The 27,572-nt window shown below is 47.5% G+C and overlaps 1 protein-coding gene across 2 annotated transcripts; it reads left to right on the top strand.

Moving 5' to 3' along the window:
* The first annotated feature begins 3,202 nt into the window (after nucleotides 1-3,202).
* Nucleotides 3,203-27,183, top strand: SLC15A4 (solute carrier family 15 member 4). 2 transcript variants are annotated; one of them, XR_009488790.1, is made up of 9 exons: nucleotides 3,203-3,787; nucleotides 9,995-10,290; nucleotides 11,060-11,228; nucleotides 11,806-11,883; nucleotides 12,829-12,997; nucleotides 16,432-16,587; nucleotides 21,286-21,444; nucleotides 24,730-24,977; nucleotides 26,509-27,183. XR_009488790.1 is itself a non-coding variant. In XM_059863092.1 (8 exons), the coding sequence occupies exons 1-8, from the start codon at nucleotides 3,218-3,220 to the stop codon at nucleotides 24,876-24,878; spliced, it is 1,746 nt and encodes a 581-aa protein (XP_059719075.1). In that variant the 5' UTR covers nucleotides 3,203-3,217; the 3' UTR covers nucleotides 24,879-27,183. The 2 variants fall into 2 exon arrangements, 1 of the variants encoding a protein (XP_059719075.1); XM_059863092.1 differs by having other exon boundaries at nucleotides 24,730-27,183.
* Nucleotides 27,184-27,572: the final 389 nt, after the last annotated feature.

Below are 27,572 nucleotides of genomic sequence, written 5' to 3'. Positions count from 1 at the left end.
TGTTCTGAAACTGAGGGTTTAAAAGCAATAAAAACACACACTGAAGAGGGTTCTGCAAACTGTAAACATTTTGGTAGGCAGGCTGATGTTTTGCTAACGAAACTCAATGCTGCAGAGCTGTGTTAACTGCATCTCACTGAGTTATCCCTTGGATTCAGCACAACATTCTTTGGACCACTTCAAACTCCACTGGAACTAAAAATTTTGGCTGCAGCCTAGAAGAGCAACAAATCCTGCAGAAATGCTAAAAATAGGGTAAATGCTAATGCAAGGGTAGGCAGAACCAAACCATTGGGTCTAGAAGGGTTTTGTCACCATTCTAGGAAGTGTTACTGGCATGAAATGCCACTCCTGCTGAGATGGGGAGGGCCTTTGTCAGCGTGGCCAGGATTCCAGCCTGGAAGTGGCCCAGGTGAAGCACACTTGGGCTTCTCAGCTGTCACAGAGCTGAAGGTGTCACACAGGCTGGGTGAAGCTTCCACAGGCGCCTTCCAGCCCCTCCTGGTGCCACGATGTCCCCACACCCCACCCAGGTGTGTCACACCTGGCAGCTGTGGCAGTGCGTGCCCAGAGCAGCCCGTGTAACCAAAAACTGAGATTCTGCAGGTGTTCCCTGGAGCAGGGCATCTGCTGGGGCTCAGAAAGCCAGGTTTTGGGTTAGCAAAAGCTGTCCAACACATTTAGTGTGCAACACAAAGAAGAAAAAATGCAAACATTAAAGTAAGACAAAGCCAGCTCCATGAGAAATGGGGAAACTCAACCAGTCACCTGAGAAATAAAGAGGAAATAAAAGAAACATTCAGAGAGATCTTAACATGTTATCACTATTTATGGTAACTCTGGCTTTATGCTATATAGGCTTTGACTGGAAAAAATAATCTGTAAATGTGCATTGCATGAATGTATTCCTGTACAGACACAGCTGCACTCACTGTGTGCACAAAAAGGGTCCTGGATGTATCAGAATGAACTTTTAAACACACTGCAGCTAAGTAATGCTTGGAGGGAAATGAAAACCTCCTTCCTGCTCTATGCCTGAAGAGTTAAGTAACATTTTAATGTACATTTCAATTACTGCTCAGCATTGTGAGGTGTTTGTACCAGCTGTGGGACAGGTCAATATAGAAATCTCACCTCACTCACCAAGGTAAGTTATGAAGGGTCTAAAACATGAAAATAAGACACAATAATACAAAGTGTGCTTTATTACTTTGAGTCTCCAGAAAATACTACCAAACTCCTCAGAAAGTGCAATCACAGTTAATATGACAATTACTGTATTAAGCTAGGAAAAGATGAAATGCAATTTTGTTACAGAATCAGTCATGTTACAATAGTTCACAAAGAAATGCCTGTACAGCTGGTTGCTTTTTCCTCATTGTCCTTTGTCATGAAATTTTGCAACTACTTAAGAAAGCAAATATATGTAATCAGTCATTTTTATGGCATATGTTATTTACAAAGGCCCATTATTAAATGACTGTATTTACTTTTACAAGCATCACTTGCTCCAAAGTAAGTCATGCCTAAATGCTTGCTGTGTAACTACATGATGTCAATAAACTTAACTTTTTCGCTGAAAACACACAACCAGCAGTGTCTTACCCACTTTGTTTTGGCCAAAAAATAAGACTTTAAGATCTGCTGCTGAAGACAATTTCATGCATGCACAACCTGTACCTCAACACGTGTGATGGTGGAACTGCAGCACATCTCAGGGTTGTAATCTTGCTGATTGATGTTTTCCCATTTTAATCACACGCTTTGTCCCACTGAAATCAGAGTGTTTGCTCTCCATGTGTACCTGGATAATTCCTGCATGCCCTCACACCCAGCTGCAGCGCCAACCCCTGAGTCACCAGGCACATCCTGGGTGCTGAGCTGGCCTCAAACACACATAAAAACATGTATAAAAATGGCCTTTTACCCCACACATTCATCACCTTTTCCTGCTGAAAGGCCTTGCTGTGAGACAATCTTTAACTATAGCATTAAAACCTAGCTATAGCATTAACCCTGGGAAAAAAAAAAAAAAACTAAAAAAGGATTATTTTGGTTCTGGAGCATCTTTTGAGAGAACGTGGAAGCCTGTTTAGTCTCAAGAAGGCTGAGAAGGGATCTCATTAATGCATATAAGTATCTCAGAGGCGGGTGCCAAGAAATTGGTGCCAGGCTCTTTTCAGTGCTGCCCAGCCACAGGATGAGGAACAATGCCCATCAAGCAAAGCACAGGTTCCACCTGTCCGTGAAGAACTCTTTCCACGAAGGATGGCAGAGCGGCTGCCCAGGGAGGCGGCGGATCCTGCCTCTCTGCAGACACTCCACACCCACCTGGGCGCCTTCCTGTGCCACCTGCGCCAGGTCACCCTGCCTGGGCAGGGCCAGCCAGAGCTCCTTTCCTCTGGGACCCCACCGGCTCGGGGATTCTGTGCATTTCCATTTCCCCGTGCAGCCCCCGAGCGGCACCGGCTCACTGCGGGGAGAGGCGCCGCACACCCGGGGCTGCCCAGCTCCGGCTGGCGCTGCCGGCCGCTCTGACGGGCACCGTGAGGGACCTCCGGGCCGCTCTGACGGGCACCGTGAGGGACCTCCGGGCCGCTCTGACGGGCACCGTGAGGGACCTCCGGGCCGCTCTGATGGGCACCGTGAGGGACCTCCGGGCCGCTCTCAGGAACCTCCCGGCCGCTCTGACGGGCACCGTGAGGGGGCCCTCCCCGGCCGCTCTGACGGGCACCGTGAGGGACCTCCGGGCCGCTCTCAGGAACCTCCCGGCCGCTCTAACGGGCACCCTGAGGGGCCCTCCCCAGCCGCTCTGATGGGCAGCCTGAGGAACCTCCCGGCCACTCTGACGGGCACTGTGAGGGGGCCCTCCCCGGCCACTCTGACGGGCAGCCTGAGGAACCTCCCGGCCGCTCTGACGGGCAGCCTGAGGGGCCCTCCCCGGTCGCCAGGGCTCCCTCACGGCCCGGCCACTTCCGCCCCGCCGCGCCCCACTCAGCCATATGACGGCGCGACGGGCGGAGTGACAGCGCCCCCGACCAATGTCACCGCGCCGCTGCCGGGGGCGGGGCCGGGCGCCGGCGGAGTGACAGCGCCCTCGACCAATGGCGCCGCGTCTCTGCCCGGGGGGCGGGGGCGGCGGTGGGCGCGGGTCCTGGCGGCCGGGCCGGGCCGGGAGCGCGGCGGGGCCGCGGCGGGGCCGGGGGGACGCGGGGCCATGGAGGAGGCCGAGCCGAGCGAGCGCAGCCCTCTGCTGAGCAGCGGCGAGCGCGGGCGGGCGGCGAGCAGCGCCTTCCAGGGCCGGCGGCTGGCCTGCGCCGCCGTGCTGCTGGCCGAGCTGCTGGAGCGAGTGGCCTTCTACGGCATCACCTCCAACCTGGTGCTGTTCCTCAACGGGCCGCCCTACGGCTGGGAGGGCGCGCAGGCCAGCCAGGCGCTGCTGCTCTTCATGGGCATCACCTACCTGGTGTCGCCGTTCGGGGGCTGGCTGGCCGACGCCCTGCTGGGCAAGTTCGGCACCATCCTGCTCAGCATGGCGCTGTACCTGCTGGGCATGCTGGCCTTCCCCGTCATCGCCGCGCCGCACACCCGCCAGGGCCTCTGCGGGGACATCCCCCTGTTCCCCGTGGAGAACTGCTCCTCGCCGGCCGCCAACGCCACCCTGGCGCCCTGCTCCCAGGCGGGAGCCACCCGCTACTGTGCCAGCGCCACCTTCGTGGGACTGGTCCTCGTGGGGCTGGGCGTCGGCTCGGTCAAGGCCAACATCACCCCGTTCGGGGCGGACCAGGTCGGGTATTGTGTGGCAGCTGCTGCGGCGCTCGGGGTGCCCAGGGAGGCAGAGGGGCTTGCCGTGCTGGGGTGGGCAGTGCCCGACCGACGCGCCTCTCTGGAGGTGCTCAGCCTGGCAGGGAATGCATCATCCAGCTGCGGCCCTGTGCAGTGCAGCGTGTGCAGCTGGGCCCTGTTCGGTGTCATTTTGGTGCCTATGGGGTGTCAGATCCCTTTGCTTTCCTGGTTATCCTGCCTCAGCTGTGGCATCTGAGTTGGCTAAGCCATCACCATCTTCAGAACTTGCGTTGAATACTTAATGGCCATTAAGTGGACTGTTAATTGTCCTGCTGGTGAGTTTGTACCCAGCTAATGTGACCTCAGAGCTCATCAGATGAAGTAGAAGATACACATTTGAGCTGTGACAAGGATGACATGGGCCTTCCAAGGCAGTGTCAGGGTGCAGAACTAACAGTTTTTGTGCTTTAGGTATTTGTGCACTGCCTTGCCTGGAGTGGCATTTGTGTGCAGGCTGGTGCTGCATCACATGATGGGGGAAGCTGCTCTGGCCATGGCAGACATCATCTGGGCTGTTCGTAAGGACACATCCTGTCAAGTGACCCTGTGGGGACCCGCCACAGTGATCTCATTCATTGGGTCATTGCAGAACCCAGGGGCTGCACAGAAAACATCTGAGAGGCAGCTTGCAGCTCAGTAGCAGCTGGAGTGCTCTGTTACATGTCGATTTTTACAGTCCTGTGCTAAGGCGGTGTGCTGGCTGTGGATGTTGAAATGTAATTTCTGCTTTGCAAATGGAGAATTTCAGCATGCTCAGGTACTGCTGAGCAGCTTTTCTAACTAAACTGAAAGTCCAGTGGCATGTCTCTTTGCTGGCTCGCTGAGTTCTGGTTAGAGCAGGTATCAGAAATGCCATGAATTCTTTGGAAGAGGGAGAATCCACCACAGAATCATTGCCAAACATACCTCTCTTCTCTGTAGTGCAGTTTGCATTTGTCATTCTTTGGCATTTCGTGTATTCTGAATTCTGGGTGAGAGGCAGTATATAAATGTAAAACATTATTATAGCCCAGCATTGTGTGTCCCCAGTGCTTTAGCTCTGCTTAAGCCAGCCTGAGCCCATCAAGTGAAATAGCTTTAATACGACTTTATCTTGTAAGGTGTTTTTCAAAACTGACTGCTTATCCCCAGAACGCTTTATGAAAGTTAAATATGGGAGATAAATAATGGCAGGAACAGAGCAAAAGAAGAGCCATTGCCAATGGAAGTGTAGCTGTTGTAGCTGGATTTTGTAAAGGCTTTTCCCCCAGGACTTCAAGGAAAGCAGGTTTTGGCTGGGTTTGAAGAGAATTCACAGTGATTTATGTAGGGTGAAGCAAAAGAAATACTCCTTTCTGGGCCATAATAATCAGTGGAGCTCTGCCGAGGTCTGAATTTTTCTCCTTCTCTCCTTTTCTGGCTTATCTTTTGCTAAATATATTACAGGATGCCACTTACCTTGGAGTGCAGTTTGGAGCCCTCTTGGGTGCCTTTTCCCTGCACAGGAGTGTAGAAAACTGCTGGGGAGATGAGTATATATCTATATAGCTGTGTATATCTAGCTATATCTCTGTCTACCTATCTGTAGCTGAGAATAAAGTCGATCCCAGAGCCACATTCTTGGGAGGCCAGAGCACTTTGCAGACGTGTTTTGGCTGGATGTGTGCTGATAGGGTTTGTCCTGTTTCCCCCAAGGAAAGGATGAATTGTGTATCATGTACATCACCTTTCAGAACGTTAATTGCATTTCATTGCAGATCTCTTAAAAATTACCATGTGGATTTTTCAGCTTCAATGTGTGCATGGAATTTGGGTGGAGAGCTCTTGTATAATGAGAGGTGTCTTTGCTTAGCAGAATCGCTTTGTGGAAGATTGGAAACTGACTTGCAACACTCACTTTTCTCTGGTTCCTAACTCTCTGTTGAGTGCCTGCTTTTAGAAGTGCTGTTAGAGTCAGGATATCGAGTGACTTCCACCACTCAGCTTAGCAAAGAGAGCTCCTGCAAAGCTGGGACAGACCAGCTTTTCTCAACTGTGTTTACAGGGTTTTTCTAGCAGTTGCAGCCTGGTGCTGTGTGAATGTGAGGGGATGGTTCTCAGAGTGGTGTTTCTGATCATGTGATCCCAGAACCTGGCACTTTCCAGTTCCCCTTTCGAGCAGTGTTTGCTGTCACTTCCTGTTCATGGAGCAGCCTGTGACTTTCTGCAGTTGGGAAACAATGGCACTGCTGGTCATTATTGTGAAAGCTGGTTCAGCTTCAGCACTGAGGCCAGAATAGGAGCAGACTCCTGATCTGGTCTCAGCCATAATCGCTCTAATTATAGCTGGGTCTCTTTAGGGTTCCAGCGATTAGGGAGGCCAGGTTTCACCCACACTGTGCTGCCCTCTGAGCTGCCTTCACAGCCAGTAAATCTGTCAGGCTACAACTGCCACAGATCTTCTAAAACTGGTAGCTTACAGTTGCAGTTGGAAATTGCTGCTGTAAAGATGGCTTTAGAGTGATTTTCAGCTTTTATTTATTTGTAGAGCATAGATTTTCCAGCCTCTGGATGAGGATGTGGAGCCACATATAAAGATTTGAAGGTCCCTGACTGCAACTTGTTTTGTTGTTGCTGCTGTCAAACTTCTTTTGAGCCTGTGGACCTCGAAGGCTCTGCAGAGAACAAGTTTGAAACAAGTTGTGGCATTCACAAGGCCAGTAATGACAGATGGGAGAGGAACAGACTTCATATGGGGACTTGCTGAATTTTGGTATAAAACTTTGAAATTACGTAGCAGCTGAGTAATACTGTGGAGCTCAGCTACCCAGCTCTCTCAGATGATCTCAGAGAGTAAGTGGTTGTGTGCAGTGATGGATTAGAGGGTCAGGATTCTGTAAGTCTGACTGCACAGACCTCTTGTCATTGTACCTTTTTCGGCAGGCAAAGGACGAGGACAGGGTTCTCTGTTCCATCCCTGCTCTGCTGGGTGGTTGCTCTCAGAGTTGACTGGGATGAGTTTGGGGGTGTTTGTTACATTTGTCACTTGTGACTGTCAGCTGACTGCAGGAACAAATGAAAGCTGCTACTGTCAGGAACTTTTGAGTGGTCATGTTCCTTTCCTGCGGGGTTTTGACAAGACATCTTCATAGTTCTTTGTCTTTGAGAAGATATTCCACCAGGTAGTTCAGTGGGACCTTCATTCAGTTATTAATGTTTGCCAGTTAAATGCCATAGTGGCATTTCAGATGTGGCTGTGATGTGATTTTTAGTGCAGACATATGCCTTTGACAAAGAAGGGGGAAATGGATTCTTTGCATTGTAGGTCTGTGGTGTGTCTGTCCTTTGAGCACTGCATTCCTTTTGGTCACTCTGTTCCAAAAAGGACACTGGAGATGGTGAAGGAAGTTTCCAGGAAGGGCCACAGACATGGTCAGTAGTTTCCAGGTGAGGAATCACAAATCAGTCTAAATTTCCTACCTCTGAAAAGGCAGCAAAAAGGAAGATGTGACAGTGGTTTGTGCCAGCAGTGGGCAGGGGAGAGAGGCAGCAGTGGAGCAGGAATGGGATGGAGCTGGGCTGTCACTGGAGCAGGAATGGGATGGAGCTGGGCTCTCTCTGGAGCAGGAATGGGATGGAAGTGGGATGGAGCTGGGCTGTCACTGCAGCAGGAATGGGATGGAAATGGGATGGAGCTGGGCTCTCTCTGGAGCAGGAATGGGATGGAAGTAGGATGGAGCTGGGCTGTCACTGGAGCAGGAATGGATGGAGCTGGGCTGTCACCGGAACAGGAATGGGGAGCTGGGCTGTGTCTGGAGCAGGAATGGGATGGAGCTGGGCTCTCTCTGGAGCAGGAATGGGATGGAAGTGGGAGGGAGCTGGGCTCTCTCTGGAGCAGGAATGGGATGGAAGTGGGCTGTGTCTGGAGCAGGAATGGATGGAGCTGGGCTGTGTCTGGAGCAGGAATGGGATGGAAGTGGGCTGTCTCTGGAGCAGGAATGGATGGAGCTGGGCTGTGTCTGGAGCAGGAATGGATGGAGCTGGGCTCTCTCTGGAGCAGGAATGGGATGGAGCTGGGCTCTCTCTGGAGCAGGAATGGGATGGAGCTGGGCTCTCTCTGGAGCAGGAATGGATGGAGCTGGGCTCTCTATGGAGCAGGAATGGGATGGAAGTGGGATGGAGCTGGGCTGTGTCTGGAGCAGGAATGGGATGAAGTGGGCTGTCTCTGGAGCAGGAATGGATGGAGCTGGGCTGTGTCTGGAGCAGGAATGGATGGAGCTGGGCTGTCTGTGCTGTTTCCTGGAACAAGGTGAAAGGATTGAGGCTCAGACAGGCTGGGTTCAAAGCTGGCAGCGGAGGCAGTCCTTCCCACTGTGCCATTACCTGTGGAGCTCTTTGCCACGGGATGCTGCAGATTCTGAAAGCTGACCTGGGTTCAGAGGCAGGTTACACCAGCTCCTGGAGAGCAGAGCTGCTGCACTGATTAAGCAGAGAGAAGCCATCCTTGGCTCAGGAAGTTTCTCAGGAGCTGATGGTTGGAGGCTGGGATAATGCTTGTCAGAAGGCTCATGGTGTGCTTCCCTGTTCTTACCTGCATCAAAGTTGGCTTTCTTCTCCCAGCTTTCCTTTGTAGAGATGTCAGCCAGGTCATGTGCAAGAGGGAGGATGAGAAGTCATCTGCCTTGCAGAAATAAGAGAACTGAGACTTTGTGCTGAAGAAATGGAAACTTCATCAAACAGATTGCTAACACTTACACAAGTTGGAGCACTGTGTTCCATGTAATTGTTTGCTAATATCCTGCTGCTCATTGGGCTTTAGAAGGAATTCCTGGATTGATCCACTGCTGCAGTTGATGAAAGTTAGCAATTGAGTACCAAGTTGAAGCTGGAGAGGGAGAATTTCTTGGGTTTAGTCTCCAGGATTGCCTTGGACATTTTACCAGATGCACCTGAATGCCTGACAGTGCTATTAACTGTGCACAGGAACAGATTCTTTCACTTTTCCTCTCTGGGGCTTGGCTAAGTGGGGCAGATGGGTTTGTGCACCCCTGGGAAACCTGAAGCTGTTAATCAGAACTGGCAGTGTTAAAAACTCATTGTAAGACACAGCTTGCTTTTCATCCTGCAGACTAAATGTGGGTCTGTGGAAGAGCTGGCAAATGAGGAGGGGAAATGTGCAGTTACAAATGAAAAATAACTGACTCAGCCAGGCTGGTGCATGGCACTGACTTGCTAGTCACTGTTAATGGCCTTTCAGTCATCAGCCACTGACAGATAGAGCATTATGGATTCTTCTGCAGACTACTTGATCTTTTTAATGTATCTCAGATTTTCATTTGCATCGTTTCTCTTACATCACCTCTTATGAGTGATGCTGGATTCCTGGGACTGAGTTACAAAATGTGGGGTAACCCACAGAGACAATAATAAAGAGGGATGGTAAAACTGTACAGATAGTTCTAGAAACCAGGGATGTCTTTACTTCCACTGGAGAGACACTGAGAGCTTCAAGCAGAAGAAATAACACTGTGAACAGCACTGACTTACAGGGATAAATATTTACTGGAGCCTTGTGATCCTCGGGCAGCCCAAATTTAATTAATTTTTTTAAAGGTCAGAAGGAGAAGTGCTCAATTTGTGTTCTGATGAGAGGCATTAAGACTGTGTTAAAAATTAAATTTGTTGTTTAATTACGAAGCATTCATTTGAGGCTTAGAAAATGGAATAGTGTTAACTGTTATGAAAATACAGTTAGAAGAAGCAATTGTGGCAATATGTGAATTTTTAGGTAACTTAACCTTTTGTTGCTGAGAAATAGTTACTTAAACTCCTGTGGACTATGGGATGTTAATCTGAGGGAGCTTTTTGTAGAGAAATGACCCCGTGAGAGTCAGTGCAGTAGAAATAATAACGGTCTCTCTGGGGAAGCTGTGTCTCTCAGTAGTGTGGCTTTTTATCCCTGTGCTGAGCTTCTAGAAGGTTACTCACATAATGGTGCAGCTCTCACTGAGGTGTCATTTCATCAAATACCATGTGGAGCCCAAAACACTTAAATCATTCCAGTGTGACTCTAAATGAAACCTGAGCTCTTCGGTGTATTGAACTTGTTAGAATTTTAATTCAAAGATTCTAATGCTGTTTAGCCTTATTTCCTTCAGAAACTGAAGGGCTTGCTTTTAATCTTCTCCAGGTCAAAGACCGGGGTCCAGAAGCCACAAGAAGGTTTTTTAATTGGTTTTACTGGAGCATTAATTTGGGAGCCATCCTGTCTCTGGGAGGCATTGCCTACATCCAGCAGAACGTGAGCTTTGTGATCGGCTACAGCATCCCAACAGTCTGCATTGGGATCTCCTTCATGGTTTTCTTGTGTGGGCAGAGCTTCTTCATCACCAAACCTCCCGATGGCAGTGCCTTCACAGACATGTTCAGGATTCTCACATACTCCTGCTGCTCCAAGCAGGCCCACGGGGAGCACTCAGCAAACAGGTTTGTGATGAGTTCTGTGTGGCCTCCTTCCCAGCCAGCCTAGGACTGAGCTCCTTAGCTCCCACTGCCTGCTAGTCACTCCCTCCACAGGCTGCAGGACAGTGAGCAGGTTTGCTCTGAGAGCTCCAGAGCTGGAGGCCTGGAGCAGCTTTCTGGGAGTGGAGGGATGGAGCAGGCACAGTGAGATCACTGGGTGTCCCTGCAGCCAGACCTTGCTGTCAGCTGAGCTCTGTGTCCTGCCAGCTCAGAGTTCCTGAGGCTGCTGAAACCCGACTGGGCTGCTCTCAGCATTAGTTAACTTTCTTCTCTGGCACATGTGTTTGTGGAAGCCTTCTGGTTTGAAAAGCACTGGCATCTGCATTTAATGCTCTAAGTAGCTGGATGGGCAGCCCAAGTTTTTCCACTCCTCAGAGCTGCCCATGGAATACTGGTGGTTGAGTTGAATCACTGTTAAGAGGAGTCAGGTGCCTGCAGTGGGGTTTCATGCTCAGATTGCCAAACAGTTCCGTGACTCAACAAGCAATATCACAAAATGGGTTACTCCAAGTTCTGCCAGTTATTTGGGGCTGGGCTGTGTGGGGAGGATGGGAAATAAGGAAACTCCATGGCAGAAGGTTCCTCTCGTGTTTCCACCTGCTGGGGATCCATTCTGGCCTGGCTGTGTTGCTGTAACTTACATGAATTCCTCATTTTGGAAATGCATTGCTTTTTATAAGGAAGAGAAGATTGCCAGTTATGTAGAACTAAACATCTCAAACCCTTTCCAAAGTGAAGGCCAGGGAGTGCTGCACCCACCTCGCAGGCAAAGCCTCTTCGAGATGGCCAAGCTGTCTCGGGGGGGCCCCTTCAGAGAAGACAAGGTGGAGGATGTGAAAGCTCTTGTCAAGATTATCCCTGTCTTTCTGGCTTTAATACCCTACTGGACAGTGTATTTTCAAGTGAGTAGTTCCAAATGGTTACAGTTATATTTTACATAATTTCTGATTTAACATTTTTGGGCTGTTCTCTTATAAATAGGAAACTTACCTCGAAGTTGAGAGATGAAAAATGGCTGCTAAGGAATGCTCTCAAATAATATTTTGACCTAATAATAGAAGAAAAATAAAATCATTACAAGTGTAGTTAAAGCTCACAGTTGTAGAAATTGGCATACCTTAAATACTGTGCTGTGTTTCATCTTGCAGCTGTTTCATATAGGTCAGGCTTAGTGGTCTAGACCTCATTTTAATTTTCAGGTTCTGCCTTATGGAGATGATTCAGGATATCAGATACATTTTGGGCAAAAGAAACAATGCAGGAATTGTTTTCCAAGACACACAAATGATTCTTTGTGTTTTTAGTAAAAATAACTACAAGGTTAAAAAATCTGGTAATGTTCTGACTGTAATTGTTTTCAGTTTGCTGTCTTTGCATTTCACCTCTGGTATAGTCTTTGTTAATGGTTACAAAATGAAAAATATCTTGCTCTCAGCACTCCTTGTCCAAGTAATCCCAACTCCTCTTTCCCAATGCTAGATGCAGACAACATATGTGCTGCAGAGCCTCCACCTGAAAATTCCTGAGATATCCAATGACACCAACTCCATCCACACGGTGAGCAGAGCAGAGCAAGTGCCAGGGGCCTTTCTTTGCTGGAAATGCAGATTGGGTCAGTATTGTGCAGCACTTCCAGGAAGCTCAGGTGCCTTTGGGGATCAGGGGCCTCAGCCTTTGGGGGTTTAGGAGCACAGTGCACATCCCAGATTTTGTTATTCCAACAAGAGTCTGGAGTTCACACCCGCCTGCTCTGGATGCATTCAGGTAACTCTCACTGCTTTCATCCAGAGTTTCTTTACCCTTCAGTGGCCAAAGTCTGACCTTTGGAGAAAGCTGATGCATCTGCATGCCCTGAGTTTCCAGAGCAGGACAGAAGCATTTCTGCAAGCCCAGCAGGAATAAATACCCATCCTTAAGTGATACATTTGTTACTCCAGACTGCCTAATCAATAATCACTTTACCTTCAGCTTATTGAAAGAAGCTGTTCAATCAATATTTTTCAAGAGAGGCTGGCATCATGTGATTGCAGAAATGGTACAGAGAAGTAAAACACAGGATTTACAAGGTTTACAGGTGTTACATCACCCTCTCTGGTCATTTGACAAGTGTAACTTGATTTTAATTGAACTTTGCATTTACATTAGTAAGACTCTGAAACTAAGAGTAGTTTCTGTTCTTCTGTGGCATATTTCTCATAGTTCTAAGCTTAATAGGAGATAGAGTTTGGCTATTAAATACTTTTCATGACTGAATTAGGTAAAAAGTTCAATTCTGTCAGATGAAACTGAGCTTACAGATGTATGAGCAGCCTGGTTCACTGAAAACCTGAGTAACTGAATATTTTCTTCAGCTTTTAAACACTCCTATTTGACTTTTCCCAACGTCTGTCAGCTCGTTGTTTATTTCAGATCAAAGTGTTCAATCAAAACTTTATTTGTAAAATAATAGTAAATTTACCTCTTGAGTATGAAATTGCCCCCTGGAGTCATCTCCCCTTTCAGTTCCCAGCAGCCTGGCTGACCATGTTTGATGCAGTGCTCATCCTGCTCCTGATCCCCCTGAAGGACAAGCTGGTGGACCCCATTTTGAAGAGGCATGGCTTGCTGCCATCCTCCCTGAAGAGGATTGCAGTTGGGATGTTCTTTGTGATGTGCTCTGCCTTTGCTGCAGGTAAGAAAACCACTTGGGCATCTCCTGACACGGTGAATTGTCCAGCTCACTGCTACAGCATTCTTTAAAGAGCTGTGTGAATATTTAATTCAGCATCATTCAGATCTATTTTAGCAGGATAGCTGGAATGTGCCTTCATGGATGCATTTTCCTCAATAAAGGAGATTGTATCCAACAATTCACTAAACTGTTTTGAACACTTGCAATAAAATTGGACCATTTTTCCTGCCTGAAGTGGACTTTACATAGACCCTTTAAAAATGTCTCTTCATACATTCTGACTCACAAGTATAAAAAAGCTGAAATTTTACCCAAAATCCTTTCCCCTGCTCTGAAATAATCAGGTTATGGCTGAACAAGAGTTTCCTCCCACTGTGGGTTTTCTCCCCCCTATCTTCCTGTTCCCTGTTGTTTGGGAATTAGTGTAGTGTAAAATAGCTCAGCTGTAGCATGGAAGGGAAAAGATGGCAACTCTGCTGGCCCCATAAATCAGCTGCTTTTGAGATGATCTCAGGTTGTTAAGTGCTGCTGATGTGGAACTGAACATCTCTGAGCAATGCTTCACAGAATCTATAGCCCTCCCCAGCATCACTGCAGTGAACATCCTGATAAGGCATTACAGCATTAAATAAATTCATTGCAGCACTTGGGATCCCCTCTGTTTTAGGGAGAGGGACCATAGCTTTGTATGTTATAAGATTTCTTTCAATGAGAGGGGTAATTATTAGGCCAAGGTCACTTTGTGGGCAAGGAACATTCTTCAAGCAAAGTCAGATAAAGTTGAAATAGAAGTGTTTCTCTTATTCCATGTTTCTTAGGACACTGCTGCTGCAGGAGGATGATGTAAAACACTTAAATGTCAGCTCTTTAAATAGAACCTGTGGGCTCCCAAATGAGGGAATTCAAAACCAGCAATATCTGTCTTTATTTGTACTGGGGAAGAGCACATCAAGCTGTGACAGCTGAGCTGGGGAATGGGTTCATACAGCAGAGTTCCTGCAAGATTCAGGTGCTTTTTTCAGCTCACCAGCCAATGTAACACGTGCTTTTGTTGGGTTGATCCTCCCCAAGTCTGCCCCAGCAGAAAGTGAAAAGGTGAATTCTTTGGGTGATTATTTGCAATCTGTTTGGAAAGTTTAACCTTTTGGAGTAGCTTGACATCTCTTCATCAAAACAGGAATTTAAGAGCTTCAGTTGGGACAAATTTGGGGTTTAGGAAACGGTTTGTTTCTAGCAAGGTGTTGGTTTCTGTGTTTCACTCAGTTTTTATTTTCTCAATAAGTGGTATTTATAGCTGCCAAATTTTAACAGTCTTAAAATACACTGTTACTTCCAACCACTGCTGCCTTTGAGAGGGACACTGAATGAAATCTTAAACATATGAAAATATCAAGAACTTGCACTCATGGCAATATCTTGATGATTTGTTTGTGCCATATTTCCATTTTGACTTGCTTATCTAACAGCCATTAGTTGTGGACACTACTCAGGCTGCCTATTAGATTGGTTAGATTATTTAAAATATTTTAAAACTGTGTTAAAATACAACTGATTAGATTTAATGAACATCTGCTGTGCTTCATGCATTTTATGGTGAATTCTGAGCAGCAATGTTCAGGGTTATTCAGCTGGAAAATCTACTTCATTTATAGAGTTTAGTCCATTACAGCAAGAAGTTCAGATTATTTTAACTCCTAAGAGTGTAAAATCAAATATGAAGTTTGTCCATCAAAGTCTTAAGGGAAGAATCAGTAGATTCCAGATTCTGGAGTACTTTGAAGATGAATTTATGGTAAAGTTTGGTATATGGTAGTTGTGCTCCTAGGTGGCTCAATGCTTATTTTGTAAGAGAATAAACACTTTTGTAGTATGAAGATAACACTAATGAAGTATTAAGATCACTTGATGTTTTGAGGTGCAGCAATTCTGTGCTGAGTGTAAATAAAGGAAATTATGTCTGAGCTCTTAGACAACTCTACTGCTTTCTTTACACTTTAAGTTCCACTCTAAGATGTTTGGCAGCTATATTAAAATTAAAACATCAAGAAGTTCTGTTTTATTTTAATTACAGCAGCTCTTCATCGTTCACAGGGCACTGAGGTAGCTGAAGAGCTAAAGAAAGATAAGATGGGTCACCTAAAAAGAGAGAGGAGTATAGAGAGAATGTGGGGGCTGGCCTGGCATGAAGGAGTGATAAATTCAGAGCAGTCTTTACCTAAACCCAGATGTTAGTGGGAAATTTGGCACTGTCACTTAGCACAGAGGGGCTGATCTGGCTGCTCCCCTTTCAGTTTTGAAAAATGTTTTATGTCACAGACTTGGGAAGACACAGAGAACAGGGCCTGTGTTGTACATGGGGAACTGTGTTTGTCTCTGGGAGGTGCTGCCAGTGGGGCTCAGAGGGTGCAGCAGCTCATGGAAGGTGTCCAGGGCACCTCTGGGTGGCTGCAGGAAAGGGAAGCTGGCACTGAGGGAGCAGATGGAGGCACTGCCCACGCTGTGGTGTCCACGAGCAGCCTGTCTGAGCCCTGCCCGTGCTCTTGGGGACACTTCTTGTGTCCCAGGGCAGAGCGAGCCCCGAGCTGGCAGCGCTGATGGGAGGCTGGCAGTGGCAGTGGCTCAGCCCTGCTCCTCTGGATTGTGATAAAGAAATTCACCTTATTTCCAAGGATCAGAGACAAGAGTTCCTTTACAGAGGTCTCTTTTGGGTGCAGCAGGGAGTTTTGTTAACTATCTATTCTGTGTATTTTATGTAACTGTGAGTCAATCGTTTAATCTGGGTAACTTCAACAAAACCCCTCAGCATTATTTGATATTCACTTTCTGCCCTAAACTGTTGTGCTGAGCAAGCTAAAAATGCTTATATTTTACACTATCCTGTCTCTTTTTCACTCCATATGAAGTACTTTCTATGCAATGTATTGCTTGTAAATCAAGCTCTAATGAGCTCTTGGATCTCTTTGGATGAAAAGTGTAATATAAATGTCATAATCATATTCATAGAGGGTTTTCATAGCTCTGCAGGACTGCTGCAGCCATTTCCATAAGCAAAAGGGTTTCTAATTTATGAATACTATGGTGGCAGTTGAAATGGTCCAACAGTGCAAAGCAGTAGTTTGTGAAAATGAGATTGTCTTTAAAAAACCCCAGCAGAGTGTCCATGAGAGCTCTGAGCTGATCCATCCAGAAATGGGCTGTTTGTGTAATTATTGCCACTGAATGAGAATCTAATCACTAATTCCATGGCAGAACAGCCATGTCTTGGGAGAACAGCAGCAGAAGTAGTCTGAAATGCTTTATGTCAGGAAATAAACACATATTCCTGTTGTACCATTCCTAACTGCAGTGCTGGGCTGAATCCTGATTTAATTCTTAATGTGGAGAAACAATGTTTGCATCTTAGGTCAATCTTTTTTCCCTCCCCTTTCACACAGGAATTCTGGAAAGCAACAGACTGAAAATGGTGAAGGTTAAAACAATTAACCAGACCATTGGGAATGTTACATACCATGCTGCAGATTTGCCAATCTGGTGGCAGATTCCTCAGTATGTGCTGATTGGATTCAGTGAGATATTTGCAAGTATAGCAGGTAAGAGTCTGTGTGTGCTTAAATCTGCTTTTGTGTCTATCATCAACGAAGGAATCTTAGAAAAGAAATACTTCTCAAATCATTGCAGGTAAGCTCTGATGTTCCCAAATGCATTTTCATACAACACTGCTCAATTTAAGGGCAGAGCTCACCACTGTCTTGCACCTTTGAAGCCTGGCTGTGTAAGACTCTGCTGTCAAAACTGAATTTCAAGCAGAGTGACACCTGAAACATTTGCCTGGCATCTACTTTGTGCTGGGTATTTGCAAGCCTTAATGGGAAAAATATACTCTTTCAATATTGTATTTTAATGCAGTGTTGTGTCCTCTGAACATTCCTCTGTGTTGGAAATACAATTTGTGCTTTGTGGATGTTTTTTTTTGGTCACAGTTTAGAAAGTCAATTAGTAAGTGGAAACACCTTTCTGAGGGCAGAGGGAAGAAATAAACCACATTTAGAAAGACTTACCAGTTTAAATTCATGTTACTTGGGTTTTTCCATCTGAAATAAGAAAAGTTTTTGTGACTATTAATAATGAAGCAGATATTTTTATATAATTTTATCTACTCTATTTCTAGATCAGTTTTTCTGTATCTGTTCCAGTACTTCAAGATGGCTCTAATCAAACTGAAACTCTGCTCACATTTGTGTGTCTTGAACAAATGCAAGAGATGCTGAATTCCCCTAGAGTGCCCTGGGTGCTGCAGGGCACAGCTGTGAGCTCCCAGATTCTTGAGCTGAAAGGGAAGTGGCAGGAGAGGAGTATAAAATCAGATTTTCTGGTCTCTCTCCTGCGTGTGCAGGCTGAGAGCAGGGGGAGCTCAGGCATTCTCGGGGTGCCTGTGGCTCTCAGCCCTGTTTCCTGAGCTGAAATGCTCCTGGAGTCCCTCAGCACAGGCTGCACACGTGCTGCTGGAGCAGGGCTGGCTCACCAGGACAGGAGCAGCTCTGAGAGCCCAGGCTTGGCACTGCCCCAGCAGCACTGGGGAGCTCCCTGCTGCAATCCAGCCAGACTCCTCCAGTGGCTCCTGTAAAACTCATTTTAAGCTCCCTGCATTTCTGCTTGACTCCAGTCCTTATTAAAGTGTTGGAAGTCTGGGTGCAAGTACTGAGCTCTGGGCTCATCCCCTCCAAGTGGGGCACCCACAGCTCCTTCCCTTTGATTGCTGGTGGCAGAGCTCCTGTTTCACTTCCCCTGGGGCAGGCCACCTTCGTTCCTGGGCAATCCCAGCAGCCTGCAGTGAGATCTCTGCTGCTGGGGGATCCTGCTGGCCTGGCCCCAGCTGTCACAGGGCCCTTTTGTCCCCTCTGAGTGGAACAGGGAACTTCTGCTCCAGCAGCTTTCTGGTTACTCGTGGGCTGCTAGCATCACACTTGTTAGGAAATAAAATAAAATAAAATAAAATAAGGTGCTTGCATGGCTTGGCAAGGAGAGTAAAAGTGGGGTTTGTTGTTTTTTCCTGTCTACTCATTGGCTGTGCATTTCATTGTGTGTGTATGGTACCTGTCACCAATGCTAACACACTAAAAATGAAGATAAGGTCATGCCTGATTCAGTTAGTTACTAAAACTAAAGCTGTTTTAGCATTTTTATCCAAGGAGTGAAATGAATTACTTGGAGTCAGTTTAGTGACAGTGCCACTTAAATGCTAACTCAGATAAACAGATGACTTATCAGAAACACGAGTGCTCGTGGAAAATCAAACCAATTTCTTCCCTCTTACACCACCTTCTTTCTCTGGCAGGTACTATTAATAGTTCCTAGGTGTTTGCAGGGGAAAAACCAGCAAAGCTGGCTGCAGGCTGTGGAGAGCTCTTGAAGCACTCACTCTCTGTTTGCTGAACTCCAAGCTGAGAGGATGTTAGTGGAGTTCTCTGGGAGAAGTCTTTAAGGCTTGCACAACTCTGGTGTGAATATTCTGCTGGGTCTGTACCAACAGCATTAAAACTTCAAAAACTCTTGGTCAGCGTTTGAAAGAAATGCAGCAGAAATTCTATGCAGAGCTTGATTGCTTTGTGTAGTGCACTTTCACTGGATTTTCTTTTTACAAAGGCTCTTTCCTGCCTTCTGATTGTTATCTGAACATAATTCTTAATATTTTAAAGAAGGCCTCTCAAGACTCAGAGTGTACTTTACCAATTGAATATTAAACTTGATAAAGACATCTACTGTGCCATGAAATTCAGGCTTAAAACAAGCAAAGTGTTCCTGGTTACAAAACCATAATGATGAGGAAATGTTTGTTGTGAGCAAAAAGGGAATAAATAGCCCAAGAGCTGAAACATACCTCTGTTTTTCTGTTTACTGTAAAACTAAGCATATTCTTATTAAGCCACATTAGTTACACTTGAGGTACCTCTAAAGAGATGACACACATTGCATTAATCTTTTGTATTATTCTGTCAATCCTCCTAAAGCACCCTTGTCTCACTGGGAGTTGTAATCTCACATGACAACACCAGCGAGGGGCTTTAATTTCAGAAGAGCTTGTGTGCAGGAGCATGAAATCATTATCAAGGGCTGCCAGCAGCCAAAGGAGCTCTGAAGGCAGAGGAAAGATTTGATATTCTTTATGCCAGATTAAATAGTGGTGTTGCTGCAAAAGTCACTCAAATTTAGAAATGTACCTTATTTTGTTGCAAAAAGTGCAGGGTTACACTCATTTTGGTTTTTGTTCTGAGTCTCAAGGTCTTTTTCCAGCTGGGCAGTCAGGTCCAGTGTATCTGTAAAATGAACAAGAAAAGAGTTCAGCTCCTTTCATGTGTTACACCTGAGCTTAACCTGCACAGGACATGCAGAAGCCTGGTGACCAGGCTGTGCCAGAGTGGCAGCTCTGACCACTCAGCCAGAAGTCACAGACAAGCTGCTGTGTGCTCAGAGTAGTCTGCTTGGTTTTCCTGAAGTGCAGTTGGACAGGTAAATCCTCCTTGGAAAACCTGAGTTATTATATTGGTGACAGAGCCTAGGAAACAGAGGCAGTGTTAATTCAGGAAATAAATGCCACTGTGCCCCCTGCCCTGCCCCTGGCAGCTGTGTCTGTCTGTCCTGGGCTCTGGCTGTGGTTTGACTTCAGGGAAGCCCCACAGCTGAGCAGGGTGAGAGTTTCAGTTCCCTGCTGGCCCAGCCCAGCTCTCTGCTGGCCCCTTCTGCCCCTTGGCAGGGGAAGGGGCAGCAGGGGAAGGGGCAGCAGGGTGGTGGCCACCAGCCCCAGCTCAGGGGCTGTGGTGGTGTTTGAGGGTCCCAGGACCAGGGAGGAGATGAGAACCTTGACTCCATGTTTCAGAAGGCTGATTTATTATTTTAGGATCTATGTTATGTTAAAAGAAAATGATATACTAAAACTATGCTAAAGAAAGAGCAAGGAGACATCAGAAGGCTGGAAAAGAAAGATGATAAAAAACCCATGACTGACCAGAGTCCTGACACAGCTGGATCTGTGATTGTCATCAATAAAAACAATTCACATGCTGGGTAAACAATTCTCCAAATCACATTCCAAAGCAGCAAACAGGGAGAAGCTGAAGCTTCCCAGCTTCTCAAGAGGAAAGATCCTGACAAAAGGATTTTCATGAAATATGTCAGTGACAAGGGGGCTGCAGCTGGAGCACTGAGCCCCCAGCTCTGCTCTCCCAGAACAAAGCTCCTCCCTCCCAGCACCAGGCTGGCCCCTCTGCCCTCGAGTGTTCATCCTTTTCTTCAAAAGAAATGCCCCTGGTTTGTTAAAGCTGCCTGCAGGAGTCAGACAGCAGTGCTGTAAATAAAGCATGCCTTCACTCTGCCAGACGTGAGAGTTATGCAATTGCAGCTCTGTAATGCTCTCCTTGCAAAGAAAAATGTTAGATGAGGAAGCATTAATTCCCAGTATGAGCAGAGTGTTTGGAAACAAGCATTCCACCTGTCAGAAAAAGCTCTGCAAGGAATGTATTTGATTGTCTCTTGTGAATAATCCCATTTGATTTTTGACAGGAGTATTATTCTAAAAAGGAGAGTTAATCATGGGCATTAATCTTTGTGTGGCAGAGCCTAGCCCAGCGTGTGCTCTTGGTACACAAATTCAGTAGCACAGGTTTGCAGATGGATGGTCACTGGACCTGTTTCTTGGGTTTGTTGGTTGAAATTTGAGCAAAGACAGCTGAAAGTTCAAGCCCTATATCTACAAATCTTAAAAAGAATTACTTGCTAGCAAGCAATGAACTCAGAGAATTCTAGATCAAAAGTAAATTAAATTAAAATAATTACTGCCTTTGCAGTTCCAGTTAATTTCTCTGTCTGCACATTCAGAGACAGAGACACTGAGGCTGTAAGAAATAAATGTTCAGGGCTAATGCAAGAGGGACTATTTTCCTTTTTTCCTTGTCCAGCAGCCAGGGAACAGGGAAGCAAGGGAGGTGGGAAACGTGGAGCTGCCAGGTTTGAGCTGCTTTAATTCATTTCCTTGAGGATCATTTTAGACAGAAAAATGAATATGTTGGTTCAGAAGATTCCTTGATTTTACACATGGAACATAAATAAGATCAAAGGCTGTGTCTCAGCATTGGGTTGATGCACTGATGACCTTTAGGAGGACTCATAAAGCAATTTAAAGGAGCTGGAGCTGCAAAGGATTCACTACACACCTGAGGCTTCTAGAACACTCTAGAACAATCCCCTCTCACTTCTTACATACTCTAACAGCATTTCTCCATCTTGTACCTCAGGTCTAGAATTTGCCTATTCAGCTGCTCCCAAGTCCATGCAGAGTGCCATTATGGGGCTGTTCTTCTTCTTCTCGGGGATTGGCTCCTTTGTTGGCTCTGGGTTGCTGGCTCTGGTGTCTGTTAGAGAAATTGGCTGGATGAGCAATCACTCAGATTTTGGTAAGTGTGCTCGTGGTCTGGAAAGTAGAAGTTTCAGTTCAGCATCAAGGACATGGCACTTCTGAGTTTTAACACAGTTATTATTTTCAAAATATGAATTTATCTACTGCTCTCCTACAGTTTCATTTTGCATCTAAGCATGAAGTAATGTGACTGTGCAAAATAATTCACTGCCCTCATGAAAGCAGGAGGAACACCTCTGCAGAGCCTCAGTTACCTGCTCAGCTGTTACTGCATTTCATCTCGAGAAATTACAAATATTTTCATTTCAGTAAAAAGTATTTAAATGATGTGCAGCAGAAGAATATATTTGGTATAAAGTACGGAAATTGCTTTCTGTGGTTATGGGAGGTAAAATGTACCCATTTCTCTCCAAGTGATTATTCAGCTTCCTCATTTCAAGTGACTTCATTGAAATTACCATGAGTTAATTCTGCCCTTCTGTCTGCTAGCTATTTATACTCCTAAAGTTCAACAGATCACCTGCTTTGAGCTTCCAGTGGAGGTTAAAAATAATTACTGGCACCAGTAGGTGGCACCTTGGGAATTCCAGAAAACCCTCCCATCCTCAGTGGCTAATTAGTTCACAGGAGGAGTGTGAACAGTTCTTAAAATGTCTGCTAGACCTGCCATGTGTGCATGGCTTAAAACTGCAGCCTGAACTTTGTTTGGTCCAAGAGAATTTGCCATTTCAACTGGATTTGCATGCACCAAAAAGCCATGGTGTCTGATTCCTGCATGTGCCACAGGTTGGCAGCTGTGGCCTGTCAGCTGTTCTTTAACAGCAGCCTGAACTTATGGAAGTGTCCTCCCCTCAGGAAGATTTCATCCCACTGAGACTCCTTTTCCCCAGTCAGTTTCAGAATTGGGAAAGGAACCTTCTCTGCAGCACAGAGGTCATTCAGCTGGTGAGGGCTCAGTGGGGATAAGAATTCCACACAAATAACAATGGTGCTTCCTCAGGCCCTTGCCTTGCTCTCTGAAGCAGCTGATGAGAAGACACTGCCACATCTTCTCTCTGTAAAATATTTGGGCTGTGCTGAATCTACCCAGAGGTGGTCAGCACTGGAAGGGGCTGCCTTTCCTCCATGGGCCATCGTTCTGAGCAGGCTGCAAAGCTCTGGGCACAGTCAGCACTGGCTGTTTGTGCCTTTCCTCCATGGGCCATCGTTCTGAGCAGGCTGTAAAGCTCTGGGCACAGTCAGCACGGGCTGTTTGTGCCTTTCCTGAGCTCTGGGCCATCGTTCTGAGCAGGCTGCAAAGCTCTGGGCACAGCCAGCACTGGCTGTTTGTGCCTTTCCTCCATGGGCCATCGTTCTGAGCAGGCTGCAAAGCTCTGGGCACAGCCAGCACTGGCTGTTTGTGCCTTTCCTCCATGGGCCATCGTTCTGAGCAGGCTGCAAAGCTCTGGGCACAGTCAGCACTGGCTGTTTGTGCCTTTCCTGAGCCCTGGGCCATCGTTCTGAGCAGGCTGCAAAGCTCTGGGCACAGCCAGCACGGGGTGTTTGTGCCTTTCCTGAGCCCTGGGCCATCGTTCTGAGCAGGCTGCAAAGCTCAGGGCACAGCCAGCACGGGGTGTTTGTGCCTTTCCTGAGCCCTGGGCCATCGTTCTGAGCAGGCTGCAAAGCTCTGGGCACAGCCAGCACGGGGTGTTTGTGCCTTTCCTGAGCCCTGGGCCATCGTTCTGAGCAGGCTGCAAAGCTCTGGGCACAGTCAGCACGGGGTGTTTGTGCCTTTCCTCCATGGGCCATCGTTCTGAGCAGGCTGCAAAGCTCTGGGCACAGTCAGCACTGGCTGTTTGTGCCTTTCCTGAGCCCTGGGCCATCGTTCTGAGCAGGCTGCAAAGCTCAGTGCCTCTGGGCACAGCCAGCACGGGCTGTTTGTGCCTTTCCTGAGCCCTGGGCCATCGTTCTGAGCAGGCTGCAAAGCTCAGTGCCTCTGGGCACAGCCAGCACTGGCTGTTTGTTCCTTTCCTGAGCTCTGGGCCATCGTTCTGAGCAGGCTGCAAAGCTCAGTGCCTCTGGGCACAGCCAGCACTGGCTGTTTGTTCCTTTCCTGAGCTCTGGGCCATCGTTCTGAGCAGGCTGCAAAGCTCTGGGCACAGCCAGCACTGGCTGTTTGTGCCTTTCCCCAAGGGACACACCTGGCTCAGGTGATCTGCAGCTGCAGCATCCCCAGCAGCCCCTGCTGTAACCCTCTGTAAGTCTCTAACTCCATTTTCATTGCTGTAACAAGATTAAAAGTTACCAGAGACGCAGCTGAACTTTACCTGGGTTTTCCAGGGGAGGAATGACATCCATGACATCACTGACATCCCCTCTCATGACATCCTTGGGGGTGACTGGCTGCCTCCAAGATCTCCTGAGGAAGTTCCCTCTCTCCAGCACCTCAGGGGTGGTTGCTCCATTGAACTGACTTGTTTCTCCCACCAAAACTAAGATTTCATGGGTTTAATATCCCATCTCATAAAGGATAATTACTACTCTTTAAACACATCTGCTCTTGAAATGGAGATTCACATCTATATTGTATTTTAAATGTCAAGGAGAGGCTTAGTTTAATTTTATTGCATTTTATGATAAGTTCATTTAATTGAATCTTAAGTTTCAGTAATTAAAGTAATTTAATCTGAACGTTTATAGGCTTGCTGCAGGAGCAGCTGGTTAGGGTCCACGTACACATCACTGCTTTAGTCTCTGCAACACATCTGATCATTGTCATGGTCCCCTTGGCTGGGCTGGAAACGAGCCACAATTTATTGTTCTTGGAAATCCAGCAGGAGCTGGGCATGCTTCCTAACAGAGGAATGATGTTTTAGCAATGAGCTTTCTTCCTTTGACACTGTTCAATGGCCAGAGCAGTAATTTGTGACAACTTTGAGGGAGCATCAAAGGTGAACTGAACCACAAAGAAGTCACCTATGTTTTCATCAACTCTAAACTTTGCTGCCAAAAAAGGCTGAGAAACAATTGCAATAATGGCTTTTTTTACATCTACGGAGTTGCCAACTTCTTCCTTTACAGCATTCATTTTTTGGGTTTTTTTTTAATTTTCTTTTGACTTGGTCTAAGGCATTGGAGAACAAAGGCAAACATTGTTCATCCTGTGCACACCTTCCTCAGCAGTGCCAGCCTTGGCTGTGGATAATGAAAATGAATTTGCTGTGGCATGCAGACGTGGTTTGGTTTGGTTCTGCACAAAGTCTTCTCCACTTACACTTGACCAGATTCACGTTTTCATTGTATCACCTTACTTAATGCTTTTTTCCTCCCCAATTCTTCCTAGGCAATATTAATGGCTGCCAATTAAACTATTACTTCTTTCTGCTGGCTGCTATCCAAGGAGCCACCCTGCTGCTGTTCCTGATTGTCTCTGTCAAGTACGAGCACCACAAGGCGAAGGCGGGCGAGGCGGCTGCCAACGGGAGGCTGTGAGCCTGGCAGGGCACCTGTGCCAGCAGCACCAGGGGGGCAGTGCCAGCAGGGGCCCTGCTGCCTGCCCAGGGACCCTGCAGCCCTGCCCTGTGCCCGTGGGTAAGTGCCTTAGGGCAGGGGCTGCTTCTTGCACTACGGCCTGGCAGAGACTGCAAAGCTGGGCATGAATCCCTGCAGGGCTGGAGCTGCTCTGGGCCCATGGGGAGTGAATCTCTGCAGGGCTGGGGCTGCTCTGTGCCCATGGGGAGTGAATCCCTGCAGGGCTGGAGCTGCTCTGTGCTCATGGGGAGTGAATCCATCCTCTGCAGAGCTGGAGCTGCTCTGTGCCCATGGGGAGTGAATCCCTGCAGGGCTGGAGCTGCTCTGTGCCCATGGGGAGTGAATCCATCCAGTGCAGGGCTGGAGCTGCTCTGTGCTCATGGGGAGTGAATCCATCCTCTGCAGGGCTGGAGCTGCTCTGTGCTCTTGGGGAGTGAATCTCTGCAGGGCTGGAGCTGCTCTGTGCCCATGGGGAGTGAACCCCTGCAGGGCTGGAGCTGCTCTGTGCCCATGGGGAGTGAATCCCTGCAGGGCTGGAGCTGCTCTGTGCCCATGGGGAGTGAATCCCTGCAGGGCTGGGGCTGCTCTGTGCCCATGGGGAGTGAATCCCTGCAGGGCTGGAGCTGCTCTGGGCCCATGGGGAGTGAATCTCTGCAGGGCTGGAGCTGCTCTGTGCCCATGGGGAGTGAATCCATCCTCTGCAGAGCTGGAGCTGCTCTGTGCCCATGGGGAGTGAATCTCTGCAGAGCTGGAGCTGCTCTGTGCCCATGGGGAGTGAATCCCTGCAGGGCTGGAGCTGCTCTGGGCCCATGGGGAGTGAATCTCTGCAGAGCTGGAGCTGCTCTGTGCTCTTGGGGAGTGAATCACTGCAGGGCTGGAGCTGCTCTGGGCCCATGGGGAGTGAATCCATCCTCTGCAGGGCTGGAGCTGCTCTGTGCCCATGGGGAGTGAATCTCTGCAGGGCTGGAGCTGCTCTGGGCCCATGGGGAGTGAATCTCTGCAGGGCTGGAGCTGCTCTGTGCCCATGGGGAGTGAATCACTGCAGGGCTGGAGCTGCTCTGTGCCCATGGGGAGTGAATCCCTGCAGGGCTGGAGCTGCTCTGTGCCCATGGGGAGTGAATCCCTGCAGGGCTGGAGCTGCTCTGGGCCCATGGGGAGTGAATCTCTGCAGGGCTGGAGCTGCTCTGGGCCCATGGGGAGTGAATCTCTGCAGGGCTGGAGCTGCTCTGGGCCCATGGGGAGTGAATCTCTGCAGGGCTGGAGCTGCTCTGTGCCCATGGGGAGTGAATCCATCCTCTGCAGGGCTGGAGCTGCTCTGTGCTCTTGGGGAGGTGTTTACAGAGCTCCTGAGGCTGGCACACCTGGAGGGCACTGCAGGGACTCACAGGGGCTCTTCTGACCCAAACTGGACCCCACAGAAACATTCTGCAGGCCAAGCCTGCCCTGGGGACACAGGAGGGGAACCACTGACAGGAGCCTCCAGCAGTGCCTGGGTTTTCAGTGCTGAGAGTCATTTTGGGGTGAGAAACAGGGACAAATTAAATTATAAATTAGCAGAGCTTAAATTTTCTAACTGACCTGTTACTGACAGTGTATCCAGGGTTTCAGTCCAGACTGGCAGCCAGGAGTATCCAGGACTGAGGACTGAATCCTAAATCCCAGCAGCTGGTCAGACTGGTGCACAATTAACCCCTGTTGGGATTGAAGATGTTTGACTGCAATAAATATTTTTATTTTTGAGCCTGCATTAGATGTTTTAGGACAACAGCCACCTTTGGACAAGGCCCTGTTCAGTCTGACACTGTTCCTCCCCTAAGGACTATTCCAGATATTTGCAGGAAGCAAAGCAAGCTGGAATTCTGAGCAGATCAATGCACAGGAACCATTCAGCAGCCTCTAGCCAGGTCCTTCAGTCTTGTCTTACTTCAGTTAACGTGCTCCAGGGTTGGGATCTTTCAGCAGCACATTCCTCCAGCAGAGCAAATGGCTTTATGTTCAGCCTCTTGAACTGTAATGATTCTAACAACTGTGCTTCAGAGTGTGTGCAGACTGGTGTGGGAGGTGCAAGGAATTATGCAGAAAGAAAATAAAACCTTTTTAATAATGTGTTGAATTTTTATAGTTTCCTTTGTCTGCAGTTCTGTTGTTTAAAAATGTCCTTATTTTATACATGGACATCTTTTTAATGAGTTTACAGAAGAAAATGAACCTCCATGCTGTGACTTTCGACCCTTGTTTCTAGGTGAATAAAATTATTCTATAACTACTTTGTTCTTTAGCCTTTATTTCCTGAAGACACAGTGGAATGGTGTTGGATTTCTGAATGTCCACAGGCCCCCCATTAATTCTGTCAGACACTACAGCAGTGTCCTGTCCTTGCCCAGATAAATCAGCCAAAGTGCTTCAGCTGCTGCATTCCTTGGTGTGATTTAAAACTGGAATGACTAAAGAATAATGTCTCTGTGAGCAAAAACTAATTTCCTTTCCTAACTCTGTTTCAGAAGCTCCATATGCTGTGTTTCTGGAATATCCCATTTATAACCAGCTAAAAAAGCAGAATCTTGGGAGACTGGAAGCTGCATGGGACAGAACAGGGCCCGAGTGCTTTCCCCTTTTTGGGCTGCTGTTCCCAAACCAGAACCAGGCTGTGCTAAG

Source organism: Haemorhous mexicanus, chromosome 19 (assembly GCF_027477595.1).
Source record: "Haemorhous mexicanus isolate bHaeMex1 chromosome 19, bHaeMex1.pri, whole genome shotgun sequence".
In the NCBI taxonomy this organism is placed as follows: Eukaryota; Metazoa; Chordata; class Aves; order Passeriformes; family Fringillidae; genus Haemorhous; species Haemorhous mexicanus.
The sequence above is the reverse complement of the archived record's forward strand: the minus strand, read 5'-3'. Positions and strand labels throughout refer to the sequence as shown.